The sequence below is a fragment of the Saccopteryx leptura genome, chromosome 12 (assembly GCF_036850995.1).
Source record: "Saccopteryx leptura isolate mSacLep1 chromosome 12, mSacLep1_pri_phased_curated, whole genome shotgun sequence".
NCBI classification, from domain to species: Eukaryota; Metazoa; Chordata; class Mammalia; order Chiroptera; family Emballonuridae; genus Saccopteryx; species Saccopteryx leptura.
The window spans coordinates 32317106-32340728 of record NC_089514.1 but is presented as its reverse complement, the minus strand read 5'-3'; the positions used below and the strand labels follow the sequence as shown (position 1 = coordinate 32340728).

Here is a 23623-nt window from a genome sequence, read left to right as displayed (position 1 = left end):
CTTCTGAGTTTAATAAGACGTTATCTGTATATAATGCCTCCCGGGCAGTTTAAATTCAAATATGTATTTAGCTACAACCTTACCATTCACTGAAGAGCTGGGTCATTCACCTCAGCTGAGTTGGTTTTACTATCTATTATATATAAATAGTAACACTTCTTTCTCCTCTACCCTAAAGGGTGTTTTGAAGCTGTATGACTTAGTCTGTGAGATAAAAAGAAAGCAATTTTATTAGAGCTTTTATAGAATTATGATTTTTATATCTGGAACTCTGTAAGATTGATTTCTAAAATCAAATTTCAGAAATCAAATAGGTATTTTTTCATGTTTTTGAATATTTTAATTCTTAAAAGTAATTGTGCTTTACAATACTGTGACATGCACAAAGTATGATCAGTAACCAGTAGCTGTCCAGAGTCCAGCTCATTTCTGTTCATTTCTTTCAGTTCAGAAATCTGTATCTTGTCAAACATATAATTAACGGTATTTATTAAATTATATGACTACAGAAGATCAACAAACTGTACTACTAACATGCTGATTTAGATCAAAGCTTCACATTTCTTCTGAACCCTTTCTCCCTTCTACACCCTCCATTTTGCCACATAATTATCAGTTTCCCTAGCAACACTGTCGGTTCACAGTGAGATGCAGAGACTACTAATTCTTACTGAAACCCATCCATGCTCGTGCAGTGGGGGTGGAATCAGTCAGCGCAGACATTAGCAGTATACATATCAGGAGGTGCTCTTCCAGGTTTGCTGCCGAGGACAGTGAGTGATAAATCTCCTTGAATTTCAATTGCTTGATCACATAAACTAAATGGCTTGGTCAGTAGCTAGTTAGGAAAGCTCAGGAAAGCACTTTTCTAAATTGATCCTTTGCTTCTGTTGCTAGGGAACACTGAAGTCCTAGAGGTTTAGAAAAGGAAGTAAAACTGCAGACCAAACAGAGGCCACTCGGCATTTAAGGATCCCCCCTTATAAACACACACCTTTTGCAGCAGGACTGGGCCCCACGGCTGCAGTCACTTCGCCAGTTCCTGCCCCTCAGTCCCAGCGCTCTGCCCCCTCACCTCCTGGGGACTGTCCAGTTCTGATCTGCTTTCCAAGTGCTGGATGTTTTATAGATAGGATGAGTTGATTAGCATATTTTCAGGCCTCAGGGTAGCTCAATGAAGCAAAAGGATCATCAGTTACAGGTCAATGACAACAATGCTAGAATGAAATAAAGAAAGAAAGAGAAAGGAAAGGGAGAGTGAAGAAGTTAGAAAAGAGAGAGGAGGAAAGGGAGAGTGGATAAGCAATTTCTTCATATACTCTCATGTTCTTCTAGGACAGAGCTTCCCAGCTGGGGATAAATTAACTGTGTGACTCTAAATACTCTAAATATCAAATTATTGTAAATTTTTAGAATGATAAAACCACTTTTCAAACTATGCACAAATTTATTACATTAAAGTTATATCTGAACATTATTTGCTTGGTTCAGCCTATAAACTAAGCCTAATCAAATATCTCATTAAATATTTGATAGAATATATATGCACATTTGTAATTTAATATATTCAAATCCTTTTTTCTTATAATAATATAGAAAGCAAATATAACAATTATGTTTTCACCAATAGCAGCAACAAACCCTAAATCCTTTCTAGTTTGTGGCAGTGTGCTGGTCAAATATTATTTTACACGTGTTGCAGGATGTGAAAAATAATTTTGCCCTACTGCTGTGTTGTGTGTTTGCTATTTCTTAATGCCCAAGGAATTCTGGTCTATATAAGAGTTCCCTCCATTGTATCCAAGTGCCCTGAATGACTAAATAGGTCTGTGGTTGCCCAGCTAGGTAAGTCAGCCTTAGGCTAAGAGCAGACAACAGGCATGCTAGAGACATCTTGGTAGGAAAAGGGTTGTAGTTTAGTTTGATTAAATTCTCTAGAAAAGTGACCTGAGCTCTTCCTGAGCTTCCAGATACTCCAGAATCCTTATGATGATCCTGTTTTCAGCTTTCAGTATTTTGAAAGTCTGTTTGTTAAAGAAAAATTGTGCATATTCCATAGAAGTAGTGAAAGAAAGACTAGGACTGAAAGGTAGAAATTGTATGAGGGCAGAGTATGATGATCCTATCTCGAGGCCAGAAGTAAGACCTCACACCTTTAAGAAAGTGATTTTGAACTCTGGGAGCCTGGTGGCACACTGACTTGTCAGAGGAAAGGTGGCTACCAGGTAGGAAGAACAGTGTTTGGGCCTAGTTAATATACAACAAGCTGTATGATTTGCAGGAGAGCTTGGATGAAGGGTGAGGAAGATAAAGGGTTTGATATAAGACAAAGAAATCGAAGATCTATTTTAGAGATGAGAGGGCGTTTGAAGAAAACAGTGAATAATATTTTCCTGATGTATCGACCATGTGTTAAAGGTGGAGCCTTATGTTCAGGTGTGCCATAAGGTATTCTTGGAGTAACTGTAGGCTTTCAATGCCTGAAAAAGAGTTTAGACTGAGTTCTGTAAACATTGTGACCTATTAACAGTGTTGAGGCATAACAGGACTGGGTCATGTGTTATCAGTGTAATCCAAGGGTCTCTGTGATATTTTTTACAACATACCAATTAGAGCAGCAACAAAAAACATAAAGTAGCCAGTATGAATTCAACAGAAGAAGTTCAAGACCTATGGAAAGACTTTCAAGGAGACCTATATAAATCGGAAGATGGAGAAAGCTTCAATATTGTAAAAAATGCCGTTACGCCAAATTAACCCGTATATACCATACAGTTTGGTTAGAATTTAAACAGGGCCTTTATTATTATTATTTTTTAGAACTTGACAAGTTGTTTCTGAAACATATGGAACACTTGGCCCAGAAGAGTCAAGGTACTTCTGAAGAAATACAGTTTGAGGGAACGTGTTCTTTCAGATGCTAAGATTCACTGTAAAGTAATAATGACTGAGACAGTGTGGTGTGGTCTCAGCAATTGACAAGCGGACCAGTGCAGCAGATCAGGGTCCAGAAGCAAACTGACCCATTTATGCCAATTTGAGAATAATACAGAACTGACTGCAGATTAGTGGAGAATGGATGGGACTAAAAAGTGGTTCTGAGAAAAATAACCACTCCTACTATAAAGAAAAATGAGATTGGGCCCGACCTCATAGCATTCATGAAATAGATTCCAAATAGATTAAAAATTCAAATATGAAAGGCAATATTTAAACCTTTTAGAAGAAAATTACGGGGATATTTATATGATTTCTTAAGAATGCAAAATTCCAAATCATATGAAAAGTTTGATAAATTTGACCACAATAAGATTAAGAAAAACTGATCCTCAAAAGATGTTGTTAACAACTTGGAAAGAAAAGCCAAACATTGAGAGAGGATACCTGTCCCATTACATAACCAAGAAAAAAGGTTGTTATTCAGAATATCCTAAGAACTCACACCAGTCAGAGGAAAATACAACTAAATGGATGGAAGACACAAGCAGTCAGTTTACAAAGAGGAAACCCAAAGGCTGGTAAATATAAATCAACAGTCAACGTTCTTAGTAAAAATAAAGCAACTGGCGAAGATAGTTTCAAGTACTGTCATTGCTAGCATGTTGGAAAAGGAGGAAAACTTATACAACAATTTTTGTTAAAACAATTGGTATTATCCAGTGAAATGGAAGACGTGGAAGTTCTATGGCCCAGTAAGTCCTCTTCGATATATATATGCTCTCTGGGAATGCCAAGCGTGTGCTGAAAGACATGTTCACAAATGCTCAGTCACCGGTTCATAATAGCTGCAGTGAAGAGTCAGCCCTAGTCCTGCCTCTCAAAATAATGTTGGGCAAGCAACCAGAACCATTTTATTAAACATAATATTACGTAGAGTTCATTACCATGTATATAAAGTTAAAAAGTAAGCAAAGTTAATTATTACATTCTTTAAGGATACTTTTGTAGAATAACTAGGAGGAAAAAAATAGTCTACAATGAGAAATGGGGCATAGAGAGGGCTTCAAATGCACTAATTTTATGTTTTAGTCTCAGTGATAGGTACATGAGTATCTTTTCTCCCCATCCTTTTTCTATGACACATATGGCATATATTTTTTTAAGTTTTCCATTGATTTGAGCCACCTGACCAGGGCCAGGCATACATTTTGGTATACATAAAGTATTTTAAAATAGAAAATAATTAACTAGCATTGAAAGATAAGAATGAGGAAAATCACAAAAGACTTGTTAGGCTTAAAATATTAGTTTAAGATTTAGTGTAAAAAAAAAAAAAAAAAGCCAGTCCTAGGCAGACATTACATCCATGAAGTTCCTGAGGTCATTGGGGTTCTTTGAGAACTCGTTTTCTGCGTAGGCTGTAACCACGTGTTGCCTTTGTCTTTTTTTGCCTTTCCCTGAACCGTTGGTGTCAGTGGCTCTTTTCAGATACCTGTGGCCATAAGCCAGGCCCAATCTCTCCCACCACTTTTATTTCCTGATGGAGTCTGAGAGCACATTCAACATTCACTTCTAGCATTGGAACCCAGAATTTTACAATAAAGTTAAAGACATGATGAAAGCCAGAATTCATTACATGGAAAGTCATTAAAAGGAAAGGGGATGCTTGCACTACATTATCAGGAGTGTCTTAAACAACAGAATTAGATACAGACCCAGAAGGTGATTATTCCATGTTGTCACATTGTTTAATTCTAACATGGGGCAGAGGATAATTCTGGAGTAGATCAAAACTGTCTTATAATATTATGAGGTCGGATGTATTTTTGGTAAACTTTAAGTTTTCATTTTTGGGAAAAACTAATTATTTTCAATAACTCTTAATCCCTGATGAATAATTTTGACCATGAGATTTTATAGAATTGTACTACTAAAAGGGTGAACATTCCCTGTAAATCACTATGGAAAATTTTAATGAACAAACCAAATGAATGAGAAATCAATACTTATCGATTGTTTTCTGGCATATCATTAAAGCCAAACTCTGTCCTCTTACTCAAAAAACAAAGCACCCGAAGTGCCTGTCAAGTTTTGTGTGAGTTTTGCATCTGTCTGTGTAAACCACAAAGACTTCTGTTGCCAAATCAACAAGGAATTTAAAAAGGAGGCATTCAGTTACAAAATGATAGCTTCCCATGGCTTCCCTTACCAACAACTGTCATCTCAGGTCACTAAGGTTATTTTCTACCAAAGGCATAAAACTTGAATTCTTTCTATACTAATCAAGGAAGCTGTTACATTAAAATATATAATTTCAAGAGTTGCCTATTTAGATTGCTTGAGATTAGAAATGTCCAGAGATTTTTGGCTGAAAAACTGATTAAATTCTTGAGTGAGAACACAGAAGCTTGTTTACTGTTGTCATGTCAAAGATACTAAATATCAAGAAGAGGACATTTGTATATCCCGCCTTCCTAGACCCAACTTTTGCATGTGACCTCATAGTTCCACTCACAGAAGTCTACAGCTCCCAACCAGTTTGCCCATTGGTTAGACTTTACATTTCTTTGAATTTTAGGTTATGCAGATCTTTTCTATCAGAATGTAAAGACATCTGACACTGAAGGACTCCTAACATATTTAAGTGACTTTCCCTGTTGTCTAAATCTATATTCTGTATCCTTGCATAGTCTCTGAATCGAGCAACTCTTACAAGAGTTTCAAATGATATATGATGGACTTTAGGAAATCTCACATAGTTGTTCTCTGACTTGCAGTCACTACCTCTGAGATCATGACTGAGATAACAGGTATTAGAATTTGAACCTTTCTGCTCTCTGAGAACAGGAATATAGGTTGACCTTAAGCTGAAGAAGGCTAACTTTGGGTATCAGACTACACTGAAGAAACAGTACAGTACAACACAACCCAATTATGCTCCAGAGGCAATATACATAGTTTTGAGATTACACTTATTGACAAAGAGGTAAAAAAAGGAATTCCTTAATATTTGTTCAGAGATTAGCAAATGAAATGTATATAGTTCATGCAATAACGAACTCAGACCTAATTAAAAGCTTAGGAAACAGCAATAATCTTCTATCTGAAATGATAACTCAGCTTCCTAAAATTATATGACTACTACTTGGGGTACAAAAATGTATCAGATTTTAAGTGGTTATAAAGAAACCAACTATTAATAGAATTTAGTGTGAGAGGAACCCGTGGATGGGTTCCCAACCAAAGTGTTGTCGTAAGGAGCTGAAGTTGTGTAACTTGGTCTCGAATTACTGTTTTTGACTGAATACATCTTCCCCATACAATACTAGAACAAAGTAGTAACTGGAAGGTAAGCCATAAAGCATTATTAAGCCAAATCATCAGGCAAGCAAACATTCTTCATAGATGTCATGACGGAACAGCCTCCTCATGTGAAGCAGGCTGTTATTCACACAAATTTTGATGGTTACCTGGGCTAGTATTAATATCTGGGAATACTGAGGCCTGGTAAACCAGGGCCTGAGATTAGCATGGAATTGAAGATGTCTATAACAGAAAATATGCTGGATATGTGTTTTTTCTTTTTTACTATTTAACTTCATAATTAATACATAAATGCAAAAAAGTACATAATACTAAAACATTGTAATATTACAAATAAGACTGAAGTGCCTATTGACCAACATCTCCAAATCTAATACCTTCTTTGGAAGTAACCACCATTATTATCATTCTGAAGTGTATATCTTTCTGGTTGTTGCTTTTTCTATACAATTATATGCATTTATTTGCCACTAAAAAATATACCTTATGTTGCTGTTTTTAAAGATTTAAGATGACAATACATATTATTCTACAACTTGCTTTAGTCACTTAAGAATGCCTTGCTAACCTTTTCATTGTCAGTAAATAAATAAAGACATTCATGAGTGCTTGTTATGTACCAGTCATTCTCCTACACTTATGTATCTTGTTGTGAATTTAATCCTCATAAAATGCAATTATTATTGTGCTGTGTTATTGTCATGCCAGTTTTGTAGTTGCAGATTCTCGAGATGGAGAGTTTAGGTAAACTGCCCGATTTAGTGGCTGAGCCACCATTCTGGTTTCTATTCAAGGAACACTAACTCCAGGACTACGCCCTTGGTAACTATTTTACCCCTCCCATGTGGTACATAAACCTACCTCTGAATGCTGTATGTATGACCCCAAAGCCCCATGGGCCCATCTTTTAGGAATTTGCAGTGACTGTGAATGATGTGCAGATAGCGTTCAAGTTTAAAAATGTCACCAAGTGTCTCATGCTCAGCATTTCAGCTGATAATAGCATGAGCCAGGCGGCAGCGTGATGGTGTGAGGTCTGACTCTTTGGGGGAGAATAATACACATAAGAACGCGGAGCAGACCCCATTGTCATGCTGCTCCGTCCCCCTCCTTCCCTGCCACCTGCCTCCAAGCCGTGGGCAGCATTGCACTTACGTCAAAAATAACGTCAATCTAGTGAAAAAACCGAATGACTCACAGCATTACTTTAGGGAACTGATCTCTGTGTAATAAGATATATAGCATCCTAATTTCATAGGACATTTTTCATAACAGCTGCTAAGATTATATTCAAACCCATTAAATTCCTTTCAAGGATCCAATTCAAAGCAATAATACGACCATTCTTAAGATGCAGGTATATTGAGGTGGACTCCCACCCACTTAAAAGTACTCTATCATCAGCTACTTTATATCTTTTCTGTATTTGTCAGTCTATGTTCATTGATTCACTCAGATCTACTCTTCTTTTGTACTTCTAGTTGAATTTGAGTCAGAAAAAAGCTATTTCAGAGACTGGAGGGTCTGAAAGAAAGAATAGAGAAGAAAGGAGAAAGGAAAATGAAACTGTTCTCTGATTCTTAAGGACAATAGAGCAATGGCCTGGAGAGAAGGGGTAGAAGAAGAACCCAGAGTCTTGGGTTTATAAAAACAGTGTCATGCTATTGATTAAGTATCTGCAGAGAATGAATGACAGCGAGAGAACATGTCCACCTAAGCCCTTACATTTAGTAGCACATAGCTTAGAATCACTAAGCCGGTCAGATCTCTCTGCCCCATCACCATCCACAAAACTGACAGATAATTATTTTTGTGTAAGAATTTTATTTCTCGGATAAAATATAAAGCCAAATGGAATCCCTCAATTTTTTTTTTTCTTCTGGTACTTTATACTTCTGGGGATTTGCAAAGTTAGTCCTTGACATGTATCGTTGTTTAGAACATAAAGAATAAACAGGACTCGAGGAAGGCAGATTATTTGTGAAGTTTACCTTCAGACTTGAGAGTGGCCTTCTGGAAGGGTAGGCTACTGAGAGACTGAACTCTATGCGGCGTCTTCCACAAACTGTGTGATACAGTGAGCAGAGAAGTGCATATCCTCCGAGCCTTTGTTTTCCTATCTGAGAGTGAAGGGTGGGCTAGAATCTTTACAGTTCTTTTGAAGTTTAATATTCTGATTCAAATGTAACATGACAGTTAAAGACGGCTTCCAGTGGTGGAACAGATCACCCTTCCAGTGCCCAGCAGCGTAAGTCCTATACTCATTTCCCCCTATTTCACACATCTCTTCTAACACCCCGAAAGAGTGCGCTGTGTGTGGCGTCTCCTGGACAACATTCCTTCCATCCTCCTTCTGGTATAAGAGCGGTGGGAGTGAGTGTTGTCAGCTACATTCTATTTTTCCATTCTTTTACTTTAAAACTGTTTTTTTTTCCTCAACTGGCATATAAACTACTGATTTGTAATGCATGAATCGCTACTATAAAGTGGCCCTGAGATCTTTGTTTTCAGACACCCAAAAACTGTTAGTTGGGTGTGAAGTATTGTTGGCCATTTGGATAATGGATTTAAGGCACTGCTTTTCAGATCCCTGCAAACTTCACCTGTAAAAGATATAGTTCCATGTGTGCACTTTAACGGTTGAACCTAGTCAGTGCCAGCTCATATTAAAGATCTACCAGATTGCCATTTGGGGGTTGACCAACTTAGCACCTGGCAAATTACTGAGCAGTCATGGAGCCAGAAGTCCCAGAATAAATTCTCTATATTCTAAACGCTGCTAGTAAGTAGTTCTGTTCCCTTACTCTCTCTGTTCAGTACAGAGCAATGGAGTAGCTACTGCAACCTAGGATGCTCAATGCTATGTTGGGTCCACCAGGGCCAGGATTCTATTGCAGAAAGGAGCCATGTTTATAAAAGTAGAATGAGCTTCTTCCTTAGGTCCTTTTGTCTCCAAGTAACCAAAGCTATTATTAAACCAACCAAATAAGAAATCATCTGGCCCTGGCCGGTTGGCTCAGTGGTAGAGCGTCAGCCTGGTGTGCGGGGGACCCGGGTTCAATTCCCGGCCAGGGCACATAGGAGAAGCACCCATTTGCTTCTCCACCCCCCCCCCTCCTTCCTCTCTGTCTCTCTCTTCCCCTCCCGCAGCCAAGGCTCCATTGGAGCAAAGATGGCCCGGGCGCTGGGGATGGCTCCTTGGCCTCTGCCCCAGGTGCTAGAGTGGCTCTGGTCGCGGCAGAGCGACGCCCTGGAGGGGCAGAGCATCGCCCCCTGGTGGGCAGAGCGTCGCCCCTGGTGGGCGTGCCGGGTGGATCCCGGTCGGGTGCATGCGGGAGTCTGTCTGACTGTCTCTCCCTGTTTCCAGCTTCAGAAAAATACAAAAAAAAAAAAAAAAAAAAAAAGAAATCATCTGAGAAATCATTTTTTCCTGTAGTTTTCAGCACTTTCTTTTTTTTTAAACTCTCCTTGCATGCATGTGAAAGGTTAATGGCAAAATTTCATACCTAGCCTATTGAAGTAGTGAATTTCCTAGAGTAGTCTCACCATATGTGATTTTACAAGTCAAAACACTAAACTCTAATGGCATTAAAATCTTATTCTAGTAATTTATTCACTGCTTACAAAACTGGAGTGCACAGAGGAGTAGCCCGCGAGTCAAAAAGCTAGAATAATCATGTCAGCTCGTCAGCTAGCTCTAGTCGATGGCAAGTTTTCAAGTTCTCTGAGCTCACAGGAGGAAAAAAACACATTTGGCCGCTTTGTCTTTGGAGCGGGTTTGAGGAACACACGAGATGATGTATGTGACAGTACATTGTGTCATAGAACAAAAAATCCAAATACAAAACAAATAAGCTGTCAAATGTGCACGTGTGACAGTATACCTAATTAAAAGATTTCTTTCATCTATGTGGTATTTCCACGTTTTATATGGAAACAAGAGCTTGTAAAGTTGGTTCTCTCCCAGTTATCACAATTAATGAACTCTTAATGGGTAGCTGCAATTTCAGATTTTATGGGAAGGAGGAAATTAAAGTGATGGAGGAGATTATATTTTTCTGCATTGACATGTAAAAAAATAAAGAGACTCTTTATTAGAAAATATTCAGCTGTCTGAAGATCTCTGGCTTTTCTGAATTTTCACACTTCTTTCAAATATTGGAAATAAGAAGTCAAGATCTTCTTTAAATATTGTCATTCAATGGATGTATCTCCTAGGGAGAAATATGTGCGTGTGTTTCTGTTAGAATTGTATGCCATGTGCTAAGAGAAGCACCACCTGAGGTACTACTTACTTGTTTGGGTTTTGTAATAGAATATATTTAGAGCACACCTTTATAATATACTGTGAAAAGAAATTTCCTGTGGTCCTGCTACTGTAAGAAATTGTTCTTTTCTATCAATACTTATTATTTTTTTTACAACCCAGTTATTTGCTTTATTTTAATAACTTATATCCAGAAGTACTTAATTATTAATTTCTTGAACATTATAATTTTATTTCATCGCTGCCACTCTGAAAAGGTAAAAATAAAAAAGATAAAAGTCTACTAGTAAATTTTGCTCAAGAAAATTTACACGGATGGTCATCTTTAGTTACTTATACTTGACCTGTCGTGTGACCTTTGTAGGTTTTTTTACCTTAGTTCCTATGATCTCCCAACTCTAAGAGATCTTCCTCTTGTAGATTCTCATCAAAGATACACTCCAGCATACATACACATACGTACATAAATACAAATCAGTGATTTTTATAATTATGTTGTAGGAAGGTTTAATGCTCTTTGAATGTTAGATTTTTGTTATTGTCTTGTCCTCTTTCGTATTGGTTTTTTCCCCCTAAGGCTTTGTCCATTCATCCTAGCTCTCCCTCATTATTTTGTGTCCTGTGGGATATCAGATAGGTCGTCATGCTCGTCACCTGTTTCTTGCCTGGTGTTGCTGAGGACCCTGAGGGTCTGTTATCAGTGTCTGTGCCCTCTTCATTAATCTTCTCCAAAGGTTTCCCCTTCCCTGACTATTTTGCAATATTTTTTTTTCTTAGACTTGAATGAAGCAGTCCCAGAGACAGAGCGCCTGGATTCCAAAGCACTGAAAACCCGAGCCCAGCTCTCCATGAAGAACAGACGCCAGAGACCCTCCAGGACAAGACTCTATGATAGTGTCAGTTCAACTGATGGGGAGGACAGTCTGGAGCGAAAGGTGAGCACCCTTGAGCATTTTCTAACTTAAAGTTTGGGCTGTATCCTTGTGCTTGCAGTTTACTGATTTTTCTGCAGTTAGAATCTATGCCTTAGTTAGAAATAGCTGGAATAGAATGGAATAGTTCACTTTCTTGTCTCCAAAATCCTTACTCAACTCAATACATTGTTGTAATTCAAATTCTTTCTGTACTCATTCAGTGAACTAACCAGGAACATTATCTATGTTGGCATATTTCATGATGATGTTTTTGATGTTAAGATGTTGGTTTTACCTAATGGGAAATAATCAATGCACAAGTAATTATTTCTGCGTGTCTTAGATGTCTATGTTAATTACAACGGTAATATCTGTGTTAATTACAATGGTAATATGGTGAGCTGTTGTGAACTATGGAGTCTCACTTGTAAACCAACAACAAACTTGGTTTTCATGAGGATTAACTAAAAAAGAAAGGTCAAGCTGATTTCAAAGTAAGTATCACATAGAACTGATGCTCAGTGGCATAACCTCCTTAGTAACCTCTTACACCAGCAGCCTTCAAACAGTTTCTATAACCACATGCATATTACCAAATCGCTTCTACCCAAGGGTCTGAGAACTTCCTCTCCAGAATCAGATTCTGGTGCTCCATCCCTCACTTCTGTGGCTGGCAGTGTGCCCTTCTCGGAGTCTGACCACATAGCTGAATTTCAAGGACCACTGCACCCAGAGAGGGAGCCCTCCTCCTCCTCTGTTTGGGGAGATACCTCACTTTCCTCTCCTTCGAAATCTGACCCTGACATGGAAGACTCTCCTTGCCACCCTCAAGCCACCACCAAGAAAACATCACAAGAAAAAGGTACTGTGAACTTTTTTTTGTTTGCTTTTTTTTTTTCATTTTGTCTAACTTCACTGACACCTTGCATGGTACAATATAAAAATAGCTTTTCTCTCATAATTCTAAGTCCTGTGTCCTCTCACCGCTAATAATTAATTTTTCTTTTTTTTTATGTTATGGGAAAAGAGACCACCCTCTCTCCATTGTATTTATTTATTTTCTTTCTACCTGGTTAGTATTTTTGCTTCTTTAGCTCTCCATAAGCTTGCTGATGAAGGCAGTTCTTCAGGAGGCCTTCTAGGGATTTTTATGGGCTAGCAGCTGAGTTTAATAAATACTAACGGACATATAAAAAAGAATGTGTATGAAGATAAAAGTTATATAAGTATTAATCCATTAACTTGATTTTTATTTAGAAGAAATTTTCACAATTATGATTTATATTGCAAAAAAACCTGATAAGGAAGATATGATAAAGGTAGTGCAGGTATAATAGTCCAAAAAATTTTTTTTTGTGGCAGAGACAGAGAGAGTCAGAGAGAGGGACAGATAGGGACAGACAGACAGGAAGGGACAGAGATGAGAAACATCAGTTCTTTGTTGCGGCTCCTTAGTTGTTCGTTGACTGATTTCTCATATGTGCCTTGAGGCAGGGAGCAGTACAGCAGACTGAGTGACCCCTTGCTCGAGCCAGCGACCTTGGACTCAAGCTGGTGAGCCTTGCTCAAACCAGATGAGCCCGCGCTCAAGCTGGTGACCTCGGGGTCTCGAACCTGGGTCCTTCCACATCCCAGTCCAACGCTCTATCCACTGTGCCACCACCTGGTCAGGCTCAAATAGATTTTAAAAGAGGTAACACCAGAATTTTAAAGCAGTATCAGTAGACTTTTATCTTTTTACTAGTTTTTTTTTTTAATTTATAGAAGTAATAAATTCTTGTTTAAACAAGTTAAATGATGCAGAGATGACTAAAAAATAGTTTCATTCTCTTCCTACCACATCAGACATGTTTCTTTAAAGTGACCAAGTCGATTGGGTTATATGGTGTGTAGTGACCCTTGAATAATGTGAGATTAGGAACGCTGTCCCTCATACAGTCAAAAATCCATGTATAACTTTTGATTTTCCAAAAACTTAACTATAGTTGTCCCTCAGTATCTGTGGGAGGTTGACTCCAGGATCCCCCATGGATACCAACATTCATGAATGCTTAAATCCCTTATAGAACAAGGCACATAATTGGCTCTCCTATCTGTAGATTCCCAACTGCAGATCAAAAGTACTGTATTTAATTCTTGGTTGGTTGAATCCACGGATGCAAAACCCAAAGATACAGAAGCCAACTGTATATTTATTGAAAAAAATCCACCTATAAGTAGACCCAGGCAGTTCAAACCCATGTTGTTCAAGGTCAACTGTATTATCTTTCACATCTGAAATGTACAAAAATATATATACATACATATACAAGATAGAAAATAAATATGTAAAAAATCAGTACCTTGATATGTTAAGGTTGAAGTGTCTGCAATGTAATATACCATTGCTTTTGGTTTGTGAAGTTACCACGAAGGTAATAAGTTAGAGCTGTATTGATTGCAATCCTGAGGATAATACTCTGGTGATATCAAACACCTAATTGAAGTTGAGTGTTTTCTAAGTCATGTCAATACTGCATTTATAAATCATCACTTTGTTGTCATAGTTGTGGGACTCAGTGAAAACTAGGATAGATAGAATCCCCTTATAACTGGCTAAGTGTTAAACATCTAACCCCTTTTCAGTTGGAACTAGAGGAAGTAAAAGATTGTTTCTAGAAGTTTGTAAAACAGGTTATGTGGTAAGAGGAGGCATGAACATATTTTCCTCATGTCTATTCTTTGTGTAACCAAATTCTAAACTATTGGTCTCCAGACCTACATAGCAATGGGGCCTTTTTCAGACAACTTAATAGAGTAAATTAAGCACAATCAGTTTTCTACTCGTGATATCTAGAGATTATTATTCTAATTTTATATGTAGCTATTAATATGTTGCATTAGGCCCCTATGAATATAGAAATAGTAACTTTTATCATTGCTTAAGGAAGGGCAGGTTATATCTAGCTGAAGTTGGTAAACAGGACGCAACAAAGAACATGCAGTTGCAGCGGTTCTCAACCTGTGGGTCGCGACCCCAGCGGGGTCGCCTAAAACCATCAGAAAATACATAATGCATATCAGGTATTTACATTCCAAATCATAACTGTAGCAAAATTACAGTTATGAAGTAGCCACCAAAATTATTTTTTGGTTTGGGGTCACCGCAACATGAGGAACTGTATTGCGGGGTGACGGCATTAGAAAGGTTGAGAACCACTGAGTTAGAGTAACCACTGAGGAGCTGAAAAACAGAAAGGAAGGGGAAGGAAGGACTGTCAGCAGGGAGAGGTGGCATCGCCAGAGACGGGCACATGTAAGGTGAACTTAAAGGAACGGGGCTGCCCAGCCGGCCTTAAATGTTTGTTTATGTGGCTCAGAGTGGTTGCACATAAAATTAAATTGGTAGGTAAATTTTAAATACCTCAAGTACCTTACTTTACTAGGAAACCGCAAGATATTTGGACAGAAGAATAAAAAGAAAAAGACACTAGGTGTGGGAAAGATGAGTTAAGAGACACTCAGAGGTCATCACCTCTTAGGAGGAGCAACAAACAGTGGCAGGAAAGACATGCAAGAACCATTGAAATAGAAGTTGACTAGAGTTGGGGAAGAAAGGAAGGTGGGTGAAACTGATCACAGGGTTTCTAGGCTCAGAAAATACGGTCTTTCTTTAATAGGAACTAGGAAATCAGAAGTATTATGGAGGAAAGAGAATTGACTCATTGTACACTCAGGAGAGAAGCCAGACTAGGAGGTAGATTTGGGCGTCCCCACAATAAAGGGAGAGGTAGTCAAGAGTCTTTCTGCAGTGAAATTGAGCAGAATAAAGTCCATAAAAGCCTCAGTATTTAGCAGTCAGGAGAGCTTTCATTCCCTTTGAAAATGAGGACCAGGTCACCACACTTACAATGGCTCATTAAGGCAATATTAGAGAGCTTTCAAAAAGCCTAACAGAAATTTTACATAAAGCTAAATAAACAAAATTCTAATTTTTCTTTTCTTTTTCTGAAATCATAGCAATCCAATGTTGGTTTTTATGCAGGCTAGAAGTTCTGCTGTCTACTAATGTGTACTTGATTGATTTTAAATGGGAAAGTGCACTGTTACTTAATCTTGCCTCTTCAGCCTTTTGAAAGCATCCATGTGAGTGTTCCTTGGAACACACTTTGGCAAATGTGTGAGATAATGATGTGAGGTTACCTAGCAGCAGGCTCTGCGATGGGCAGAATTAGGCTTTTAGTCCCAAGATGTCCAATAACTGCTACACTAATAGGTTATGGAATATTTCCACGTACATTGTCTCATCTGGTCCTCACACCACTCATTAAAACATCTCCCAGCTACGTCTAATTCAGAACATAATTAGGCAGTCTTCTTTTTAACTTTGCACAGGCTTAGCCATTAAGAGCTGTTGTAGGATTGCACTGGAAGAACCCAGCACTTTCTTTTCTTTGGCTTCTTTTAAGAGAATTGAAATTCTGTTTTGGGGTGTTTTTTTTTTTAACATTCATTAGCAAGATCACCTCAGAAGGTGTTTCTACCATGTCTGTGGATTTCCTGTATGTGTCCATGTCACATCTGTGGCTATTTAATTCACTTAGCCAAAGACTAATGATGCAAATACTCATAATAAATAGATGAGGATAGAACTGAATTTTGACATGGACTTATTTCTGACTCTTATATTTGATTATGTACATTTCAAGTAATTATTGTAATCTGAGTATCAGTAACTGAAAATATGAAAAGCTCATTGTGAAAAATCCTTAAGAGAGTTTGCCAATATCCTGTGCTCCTTTAGAGCTCTGAACACGACTCCCAAGTGATGAGTGTGTGTGTACTTCATGTTTTATAAGTATGTCTATTAAGAAATTTTCCTGAAATAAATAAAATTATAAGCAAAATTAACCTGCATGGTTACTAGAACACTTTCTTAGAAGGTCTATTCTCTCTGCAGTCTACTCCAGGAAGTTGCTGGAATTTCTTTTTTAAGAGATAGACAGTTGGCCTGACCTGTGGTGGCGCAGTGGATAAAGCGTCGACCTGGAAATGCTGAGGTCGCCGGTTTGAAACCCTGGGCTTGCCTGGTCAAGGCACATATGGGAGTTGATGATTCCTGCTCCTCCCCCCTTCTCTCTCTCTCTCTTCTTTCTAAAATGAATAAAAAAAAAAAACAAAAAACAAGAGATAGACAGTTAAACACCAACAGACAAGTAGGAAGGAGTAGTTTCACACTTTAATGTGCATCGGAATTAAAGCATTCTTTGTTAATCATCTCAGAGAACTGGATATGCTGAACAATAATACCAAACAGCTTTCTTTGGTTAATAGTTCCAGGAAGAACCTTAGGAGTTATCTGCCTCGTCCAAGGTGAAATAAGTTGCACCAGTGGAATCTAGCTCCTACATCTGACTTTGAACTCTACTTGCAAAGCCTCTGCACTAATTGGTTTTTGGCATTAGTTAGCATGTGCCCATCTCCAGCAGCTGCTGCTATTTAGAGTGTCTGCGTAACTCAAAGAGGCAGAGCTCACTCAGCTCCAGACACGGAGGAGCATTTGGCGTCTCCAGCATCACGGGAGGCTGGCCAAGTTATGCTCTAACCCAACTTCAGAGAGAGACCATTCAAAGCTGTGAATGTCTTAGAGATGAGCTCCTGCTTCAGAACGTCTCCCCATCCTCTGCCCTCCTCTGTATCAGGACTGGCCACAGGCCATTAGCAAGGGAGAGACCAGAAGGGAAAGTTCTGACTCTCTCTGAATCTCCCAGACTCTCCAGGGTTACTTTCTGCACTGGACTTGAGAGATAAGGGGGTGGGTTCCTGCCGGGAGATGTGAAAACCCAAAGGGGCCGCAGAGGCAGAGAGGTCAGGGCCCAGGCATCTGAAGCATGGTCAGAGCCAGAGGAGGAACGATGAGAAAGTCATGCTGGTCCCAGCTTTTAATGTGAAGGGTGGTGTGATGAGTGTTTATCTTTCCTTATTTTGTTCAAGATATTTGAAGCTAAAGCTCTCTGTCATGAGTATTTGGGCCTCAGTTCAACAGGACATCTCCCAGCTTAATTGGATGTTTCTCAACATAGTTATGTTTCCCATATCTTTTTTTTTTAAAAAGCATCTATTATTATCTTTGAGTTAAAAATTGAGGCATTTCCCTTCAGAAATGGGTAGATGACTTTTGACTTATGGCTTAAAAAAATAATAATAATGATCGGTCTTTGTTTTTACATATGTGTGTATTCTAGATGGTGAGAAAGGTCCCAGATCCCTCAGGGCTTCCAGTTCATTGGTGGTGCAAGGGGGAAAAATTAAGCGGAAGTTTGTGGATCTGGGGTAAGCACCTCATGACGTAAACAGTGAGCCCTCTGTGAAAGAAGGGTTAAAGGACACAGGGTCAACTTCCCCTTTCCGACGATGTGCTGTCATTACAGGGCACCGTTGAGAAGGAACTCCAATAAGGGAAAGAAATGGAAAGAAAAAGAAAAAGAAGCGAATCGGTTTTCTCCAGGTAGCAGGTACGGGCGAGCGGCTAAGGGCATAGATTTATCCCGATATCTAAACTTTCTGCCTCCCCCCCATTGTTAACCAAAATCAATGGTCAGTATCTCTGATATACCTAGAGGTGAGATGAAAGAACATGTTCACAATTACTATTTGTCTGAACTCCACTTAGAGTCTGCACCGGGCCTTGGAATATCCATTGGCTTAGTTGCAGAATTATGTTCACGTGAGCAGTTTCACCAAAAACTTATCTAAATGCAGCATAGTTATGGCTGTGTGATGTTAAGTACCTGTTGGCTTTCAAGACCACCCCGTCTGCGTGTGTGTAAGAATGACTGCGTATCTTGCTGGGCTCCACCGTTTGTCGGTCCTGTCGGCCACGCCTACCATTCAATAAAGACTCCTTTTAGAGGAGTGAGTTTTATGCAGCGTGTTGTCAAGTTTTCACAATTTTATTTCGCAGTAACTTCATTTTAAACTTAGGTTTATGTAGGGAGATAGTAAAGCATAGCCACTCTGAGGTTCTACTGCCTGACTTTGAATCAGAGCTCCCATCTTTAAATTCTTGGACAAGTTATTAAGCCTCTGTGACTCCATTTTCTCATATGTAAAGCGAGAGTAATAACAGTATTTATCTTATGACATTAGTGTAAGGGTTAAGTTTTCCTATAAAACATTTAAAATGGTACCTGGCACATAGGAGGTATTAAAAAATAATAAAGATAACAATTTGCTGCTGGTTTTATTGTTTGCAAGTTGCAGAGAGGTTTTATATTTGTCATCTCATTTTTTTACTTGCAATAAGATCGGGAGCGCTGATAGTAATACTGTAGTTTATTGACGAAGAACTTCACCTCTGTATAATTTAATTGATTACCCCAGGACTATGCAATAGTCAATTAATGTCAATTAGTGGGCGCTAGTGCCTCCAGCACCCCGTGTCATCTTCAGGTACATATGCATCTAATGTTTTTTTATTTTTCAATTAAAGCTTATATTCCATATTAAATCCATTTCAGGCATACAGCATAGTGGTTAGACAATCGTGTACTTTACAATGTGGTCCCTCCGATATTTCCAGCACCCACCTGACACCGTACACGGTTATTACAGTGTTACTGACTATATTCCTTAGGCTGTACTTTACCTCCCCGTGACTGTTCTGTGACTGCCAATCTGTACTTCTTAATCCCTTCACCTTTGTCACCCAGCCCCCCAATCTTCCCTCCCCTCTGACAACCGTCAGTCTGTTCTCTGTATCTATGAATCTGTTTCTATTTTGTTTGTTCCTTTATTTTGCTCCTTAGATTCCACATATAAATGAAGTCATACCGTATTTGGTTTATCTCTGTCTGGCTGATTTATATTTCTTTATGAAATTTGGGGATCATTTCAGAAGCAGAAACTGAAGAAGGTATAGGCAAAATGCTAAGAATAAAAAGCCATACGATCATTTGGGGACCATGTATCCATTTCATAGGTTGTCCTTTGCTATTTCCTTTGTTTCTTTTTCTCTTTCCTGGCATCCACCCTGGTGAGAAATTACAGCTCCCTGGGATTACAGAAGAATGGGGAGGGGGATGAGGAGAGAGAATCCCTGATTGATTATTTTTGTTAGTGTGGGTTTCCTTTATGCTGTAAAGTGAAAAAAGAGTCAAAAGCTCTGTTTGTATTGAGACAACAGTCTCAGGAAAAAGAAGACCATAATGCAACTCAAAAGAGATTTAACTGTGTTTGGTTTTAGAGTAAGAAATATAATTGTGCCTTAAAGTTAAGAATAGAAAATTACCAAGTAGCCTGACCTGTGGTGGCGCAGTGGATAAAGTGTCGACCTGAAAATGCTGAGGTCGCTGGTTCGAAACCCTGGGCTTGCCTGGTCAAGGCACATATGGGAGTTGATGCTTCCTGCTCCTCCCCCCTGTCTCTCTCTCCTCTCTCCTCTCTAAAATGAATTAAAAAAAAAGAAAGAAAAGAAAATTACCAAGTATACTTGGGGAAAAGCAAAGAAACAATTAAGGAAGCTGTTTAAGTGAGAGAAAAAAACAGAGAGAGAGATGCGCAGATACACAATGGGAGAGATACTCAGACACCTCTGAAGGGCCACTTTTCTCTTTGGTCCCTAGACTTCTGAGGCAGTCACTCCCGCTCACCTTTGAGGCTTGCAAGGACTGATACGCAGGCATTCAGGAGTCATGAAAAGATTCTCTTGAATGTCCTCGGAGTAGCCAGAGAGTATTGGTACTTTGTATACATTCCAGATGGAAATCAAGCAAATCCTGGTTCTGAGGGTGACTGCCCACCTTAATCTAGGCAGTCGTGGTAGTCACCGGTGGGCTGTCATCCACACACCACCTCGCTGTGGCCGATGCCATCCCATGAACCAGCCTGGCTCCTCGCTTACTGCTGGCCACTCTGTACTTATAAAACATGAACTCTGGAGTCTCTCTAGTCCAGTAGCTCAGAGAGTTCCACATGTACCAATGCTACTAAATAGTTTGGAATTAGAATTTTCAAATTATTTGTAATTACAGTAGAATGTTGACAGAACTGAAAGGAATTCAGGTAATGGAAATAGTAGAATAAGGAAGAAGAGAGACTTCCTGTTTCAAAAAATAATAATTTTTGAGCTATCACAGTCATTTGGTCAACACTAATCAAATTTCATGAGAGCCTTTGTTCTTCTATGTAGATGGATAATGGGTCCAAAACCTTGTAAAACATACTCCAGGAAAAATAGTTACTGCCCAATGGGAGCTTAGTGCCACTGAGTTGGTTTCACAGTGTAAGGCCAGTAGCCACGGCCACCAACACAGCCGCCTGGCCCGTGTAAGTTCGGGTTTGATTTGGACAGATGGTAATAAAACAACAGAGCCAAGAACTGGTGGGCCATTACCTTTAATCCTAGTTCACACCCAGCGAGCGAAAAATACACACAGTGGGAAAACACTTCCCTTTCCATTCAGGGCTCCCAAAACCACTGACTTATCTGAGTTTCCTAAAATCCAAGGTTTCTACCTCACCAACCTTATTCATCTGTGTTCCCCATCTCCTCCCTGCACAAACTCTGCACAAATGGGCTTCTCCTTCAGCACTCCGCCATCTTGGCTGCCTCTCCTTGCAATGCTAATTTCAGGAACCGAGAGAGAGCAAGCTCCCGGTCTGCCCCATTTTATAGTGTAGAAATCCAAACCTTTAAGCCAATATACAAATAAGGAAGTCTCTGATACAAAGTCACTTATCTGAGGCATAATGGGATTCTTCATGAAAGTGCACCACCCCACATCATGCAATCAGTCAAGGGTGTGGGGAAAAGCTTAGTCTTAAAACTAAGCCTTAGGCTATAATGACCCGGCCTGCTTACAGCCTGTCCCCCACACCCAATGCAAACTATAAGCGAGCAAACATATACATCATATTTGCAAACTTATTTGACCCACACACAGGGTCCCTGAAAGTAGTTGGCTGATACAGACCATTAGCTGCGAGATCCTGTGGCAGCTATGGAGAACTGGGAATAAATTCATAACCCCTGTGAGGCTTTCTCAGAAAAAGCAGAGTCTAATTCATGGATTGCATTGGTAATCTTATCTCCTAGGGGTTTCTTCTGGTTCTTATAAAGTTGCAAAAATTTGGTGAAGTCATTTAGTCATAACCTGAGGTTAGTAGACATTAAAAAGGCAAGACATTTGCTAAAATTAGTCTTTTTGTCCTTCCTTTTATCCTTCCCAAGGGGTAAAGAATTTCCTTTATTGTATTCCTTGTAGAGACATAATGACTCAAATGCATGACCATCATTGAAACAAATAAATGAAGTGAAAATAATAGTAAACAAACCCTACAAAGCAATAGGTTTGATTTTATCCTTTTCAAGTGTGTATATACTCAGTGAACATTCTGGTTTAAACAGGTTACACAGCAGAGAACAAAAGCAGGAAACGTTTAGTTGTCAGAGCTTCTTTATCCCCTAAACATACCAAGGAGTAAAATAAAATACCCTTTAGAATTCTAAAGTAGTTACTGATGTCAGTGAACTGTCTACCGTGGGCTCCGCGGGGGAAGCTCCCAGTTCAGTCACTGAATGGAAAGTCCTGTGCGCAGCTCTGAGTATCTCACAGGGCTAGAGGGTGGCATGTGGGCAAACGACAGGGAAGAGAGATGACGCATCTTTGGGGAAGTGAGTCGTCATTTACCTTCAGTGTGAACAGTTGGAAAATCACCGAGCTGGAACCCAAGGATTCATCCTGATTTTGCCATAGGTAAGTCTCTGAATTCCTTGGACTTTGTTTTCCTACCAAAAAATAAGCATGGTGGACGAAAAGAACCTGGTCTCTATCCCTCCATCCATCTCCATCAGCACTATCTAATATGGTAGCCTCTGGTCAGATGTGGCCATTGAGCATTGGAAATGTGGGTATTCGTTATTAAGATGTGTTATTGGGAAATACGCGTGCTAGATTTCAAAGACTTAGTATGAAGAAAAGAATGTTAAATATCTTACTAATAATTTTATACTGATTACATATTGAAACAATATTTTGACTATTTGGGCTTAAATAAAATATATTATAAAAATTAATTTTACCTTAATTTTTTTTCCATATGGCTACTAGAAAATTTTAATTTATATAATTGTCTCTACTGGACAGTGTTAATCCATATGATTCTATAAAAAAATGAATACTCTTTTGATTTCTAACTCATTATCTGGTTAATCTATAATTTAGCATGTATTCATTTGTTTATTTTTTATCTATATGTACTTCTCTTCATTCCAAGTATGATTTGTTTACATACAAAAGTATGTACGATACAATAGAATTTGTTTTCAAAATAAATTGGATAGGGAAACAAGATTAAACAAAAACTAAGGTCGGTGCCTAAAATAAAACATCTTCAACAATACATTCATAGTAAATATAACAGTGGCCTTCAGTAAAAGCCAACAGCACAATGTCAGAGTGGTGACAGCCTGGGAGGACAGCTGTCCTTTTCCTGTATAACCACCCAGATTCATGGTTTTTATATTTCTCACTACAGTAGACCAAGTTTAGGACCTCTGGGTCTATGTCACCCTGGAGAGAGGAAATTACGGTATGGGAAACCGATGTAATAATTTTCTATAAGTAAATAACCTATTCTGATCCAGAAGCCTCATATTTGCATTCAGGATAATATTAATAAATATAGATATTAAAAACTTTAAGAGGCAGCTCAGATATGTGTGAAGATAGATTCCAGGTCAACTCCTCCCTTCTTCTCCAAATTCTAATTCAGTAAGTCTGGGTGTCCAAGAATCAGCATTCTGTCCCTGCCCCAGTGAGACTTACCTGGTCCATGACCCAGGAATATAAAAAACTTCCTACAGAGGATCAGTCTGCCTCTGCTAGCATGCATTCTTTTTTTTTTTTTTTTTTTTTTTGTATTTTTCTGAAGCTGGAAACGGGGAGAGACAGTCAGACAGACTCCCGCATGCACCCGACCGGGATCCACCCGGCACGCCCACCAGGGGCGAAGCTCTGCCCACCAGGGGGCGATGCTCTGCCCCTCGGGGGGGGGGGGGTCGCTCTGCCACGACCAGAGCCACTCTAGCGCCTGGGGCAGAGGCCAAGGAGCCATCCCCAGCGCCCGGGCCATCTTTGCTCCAATGGAGCCTTGGCTGCGGGAGGGGAAGAGAGAGACAGAGAGGAAGGAGAGGGGG

At 39.2% G+C, this 23623-nt stretch overlaps 1 protein-coding gene across 10 annotated transcripts in view; it reads left to right on the top strand.

Annotated features, from left to right (window-relative positions):
* Positions 1-23623, top strand: part of PPP1R9A (protein phosphatase 1 regulatory subunit 9A) — a 293914-nt gene that overhangs the window by 256011 nt on the left and 14280 nt on the right. For 6 of the 10 annotated variants that reach the window (XM_066353671.1, XM_066353670.1, XM_066353672.1 and 3 more), the window contains 4 exons: positions 11309-11466; positions 12058-12307; positions 17670-17757; positions 17856-17939. In XM_066353671.1, the coding sequence (XP_066209768.1) occupies positions 11309-11466; positions 12058-12307; positions 17670-17757; positions 17856-17939 (580 nt within the window). The remainder of the gene's footprint in view (positions 1-11308; positions 11467-12057; positions 12308-17669; positions 17758-17855; positions 17940-23623) is intronic. The other 4 variants (XM_066353676.1, XM_066353675.1, XM_066353678.1 and 1 more) reach the window with 1 other exon arrangement.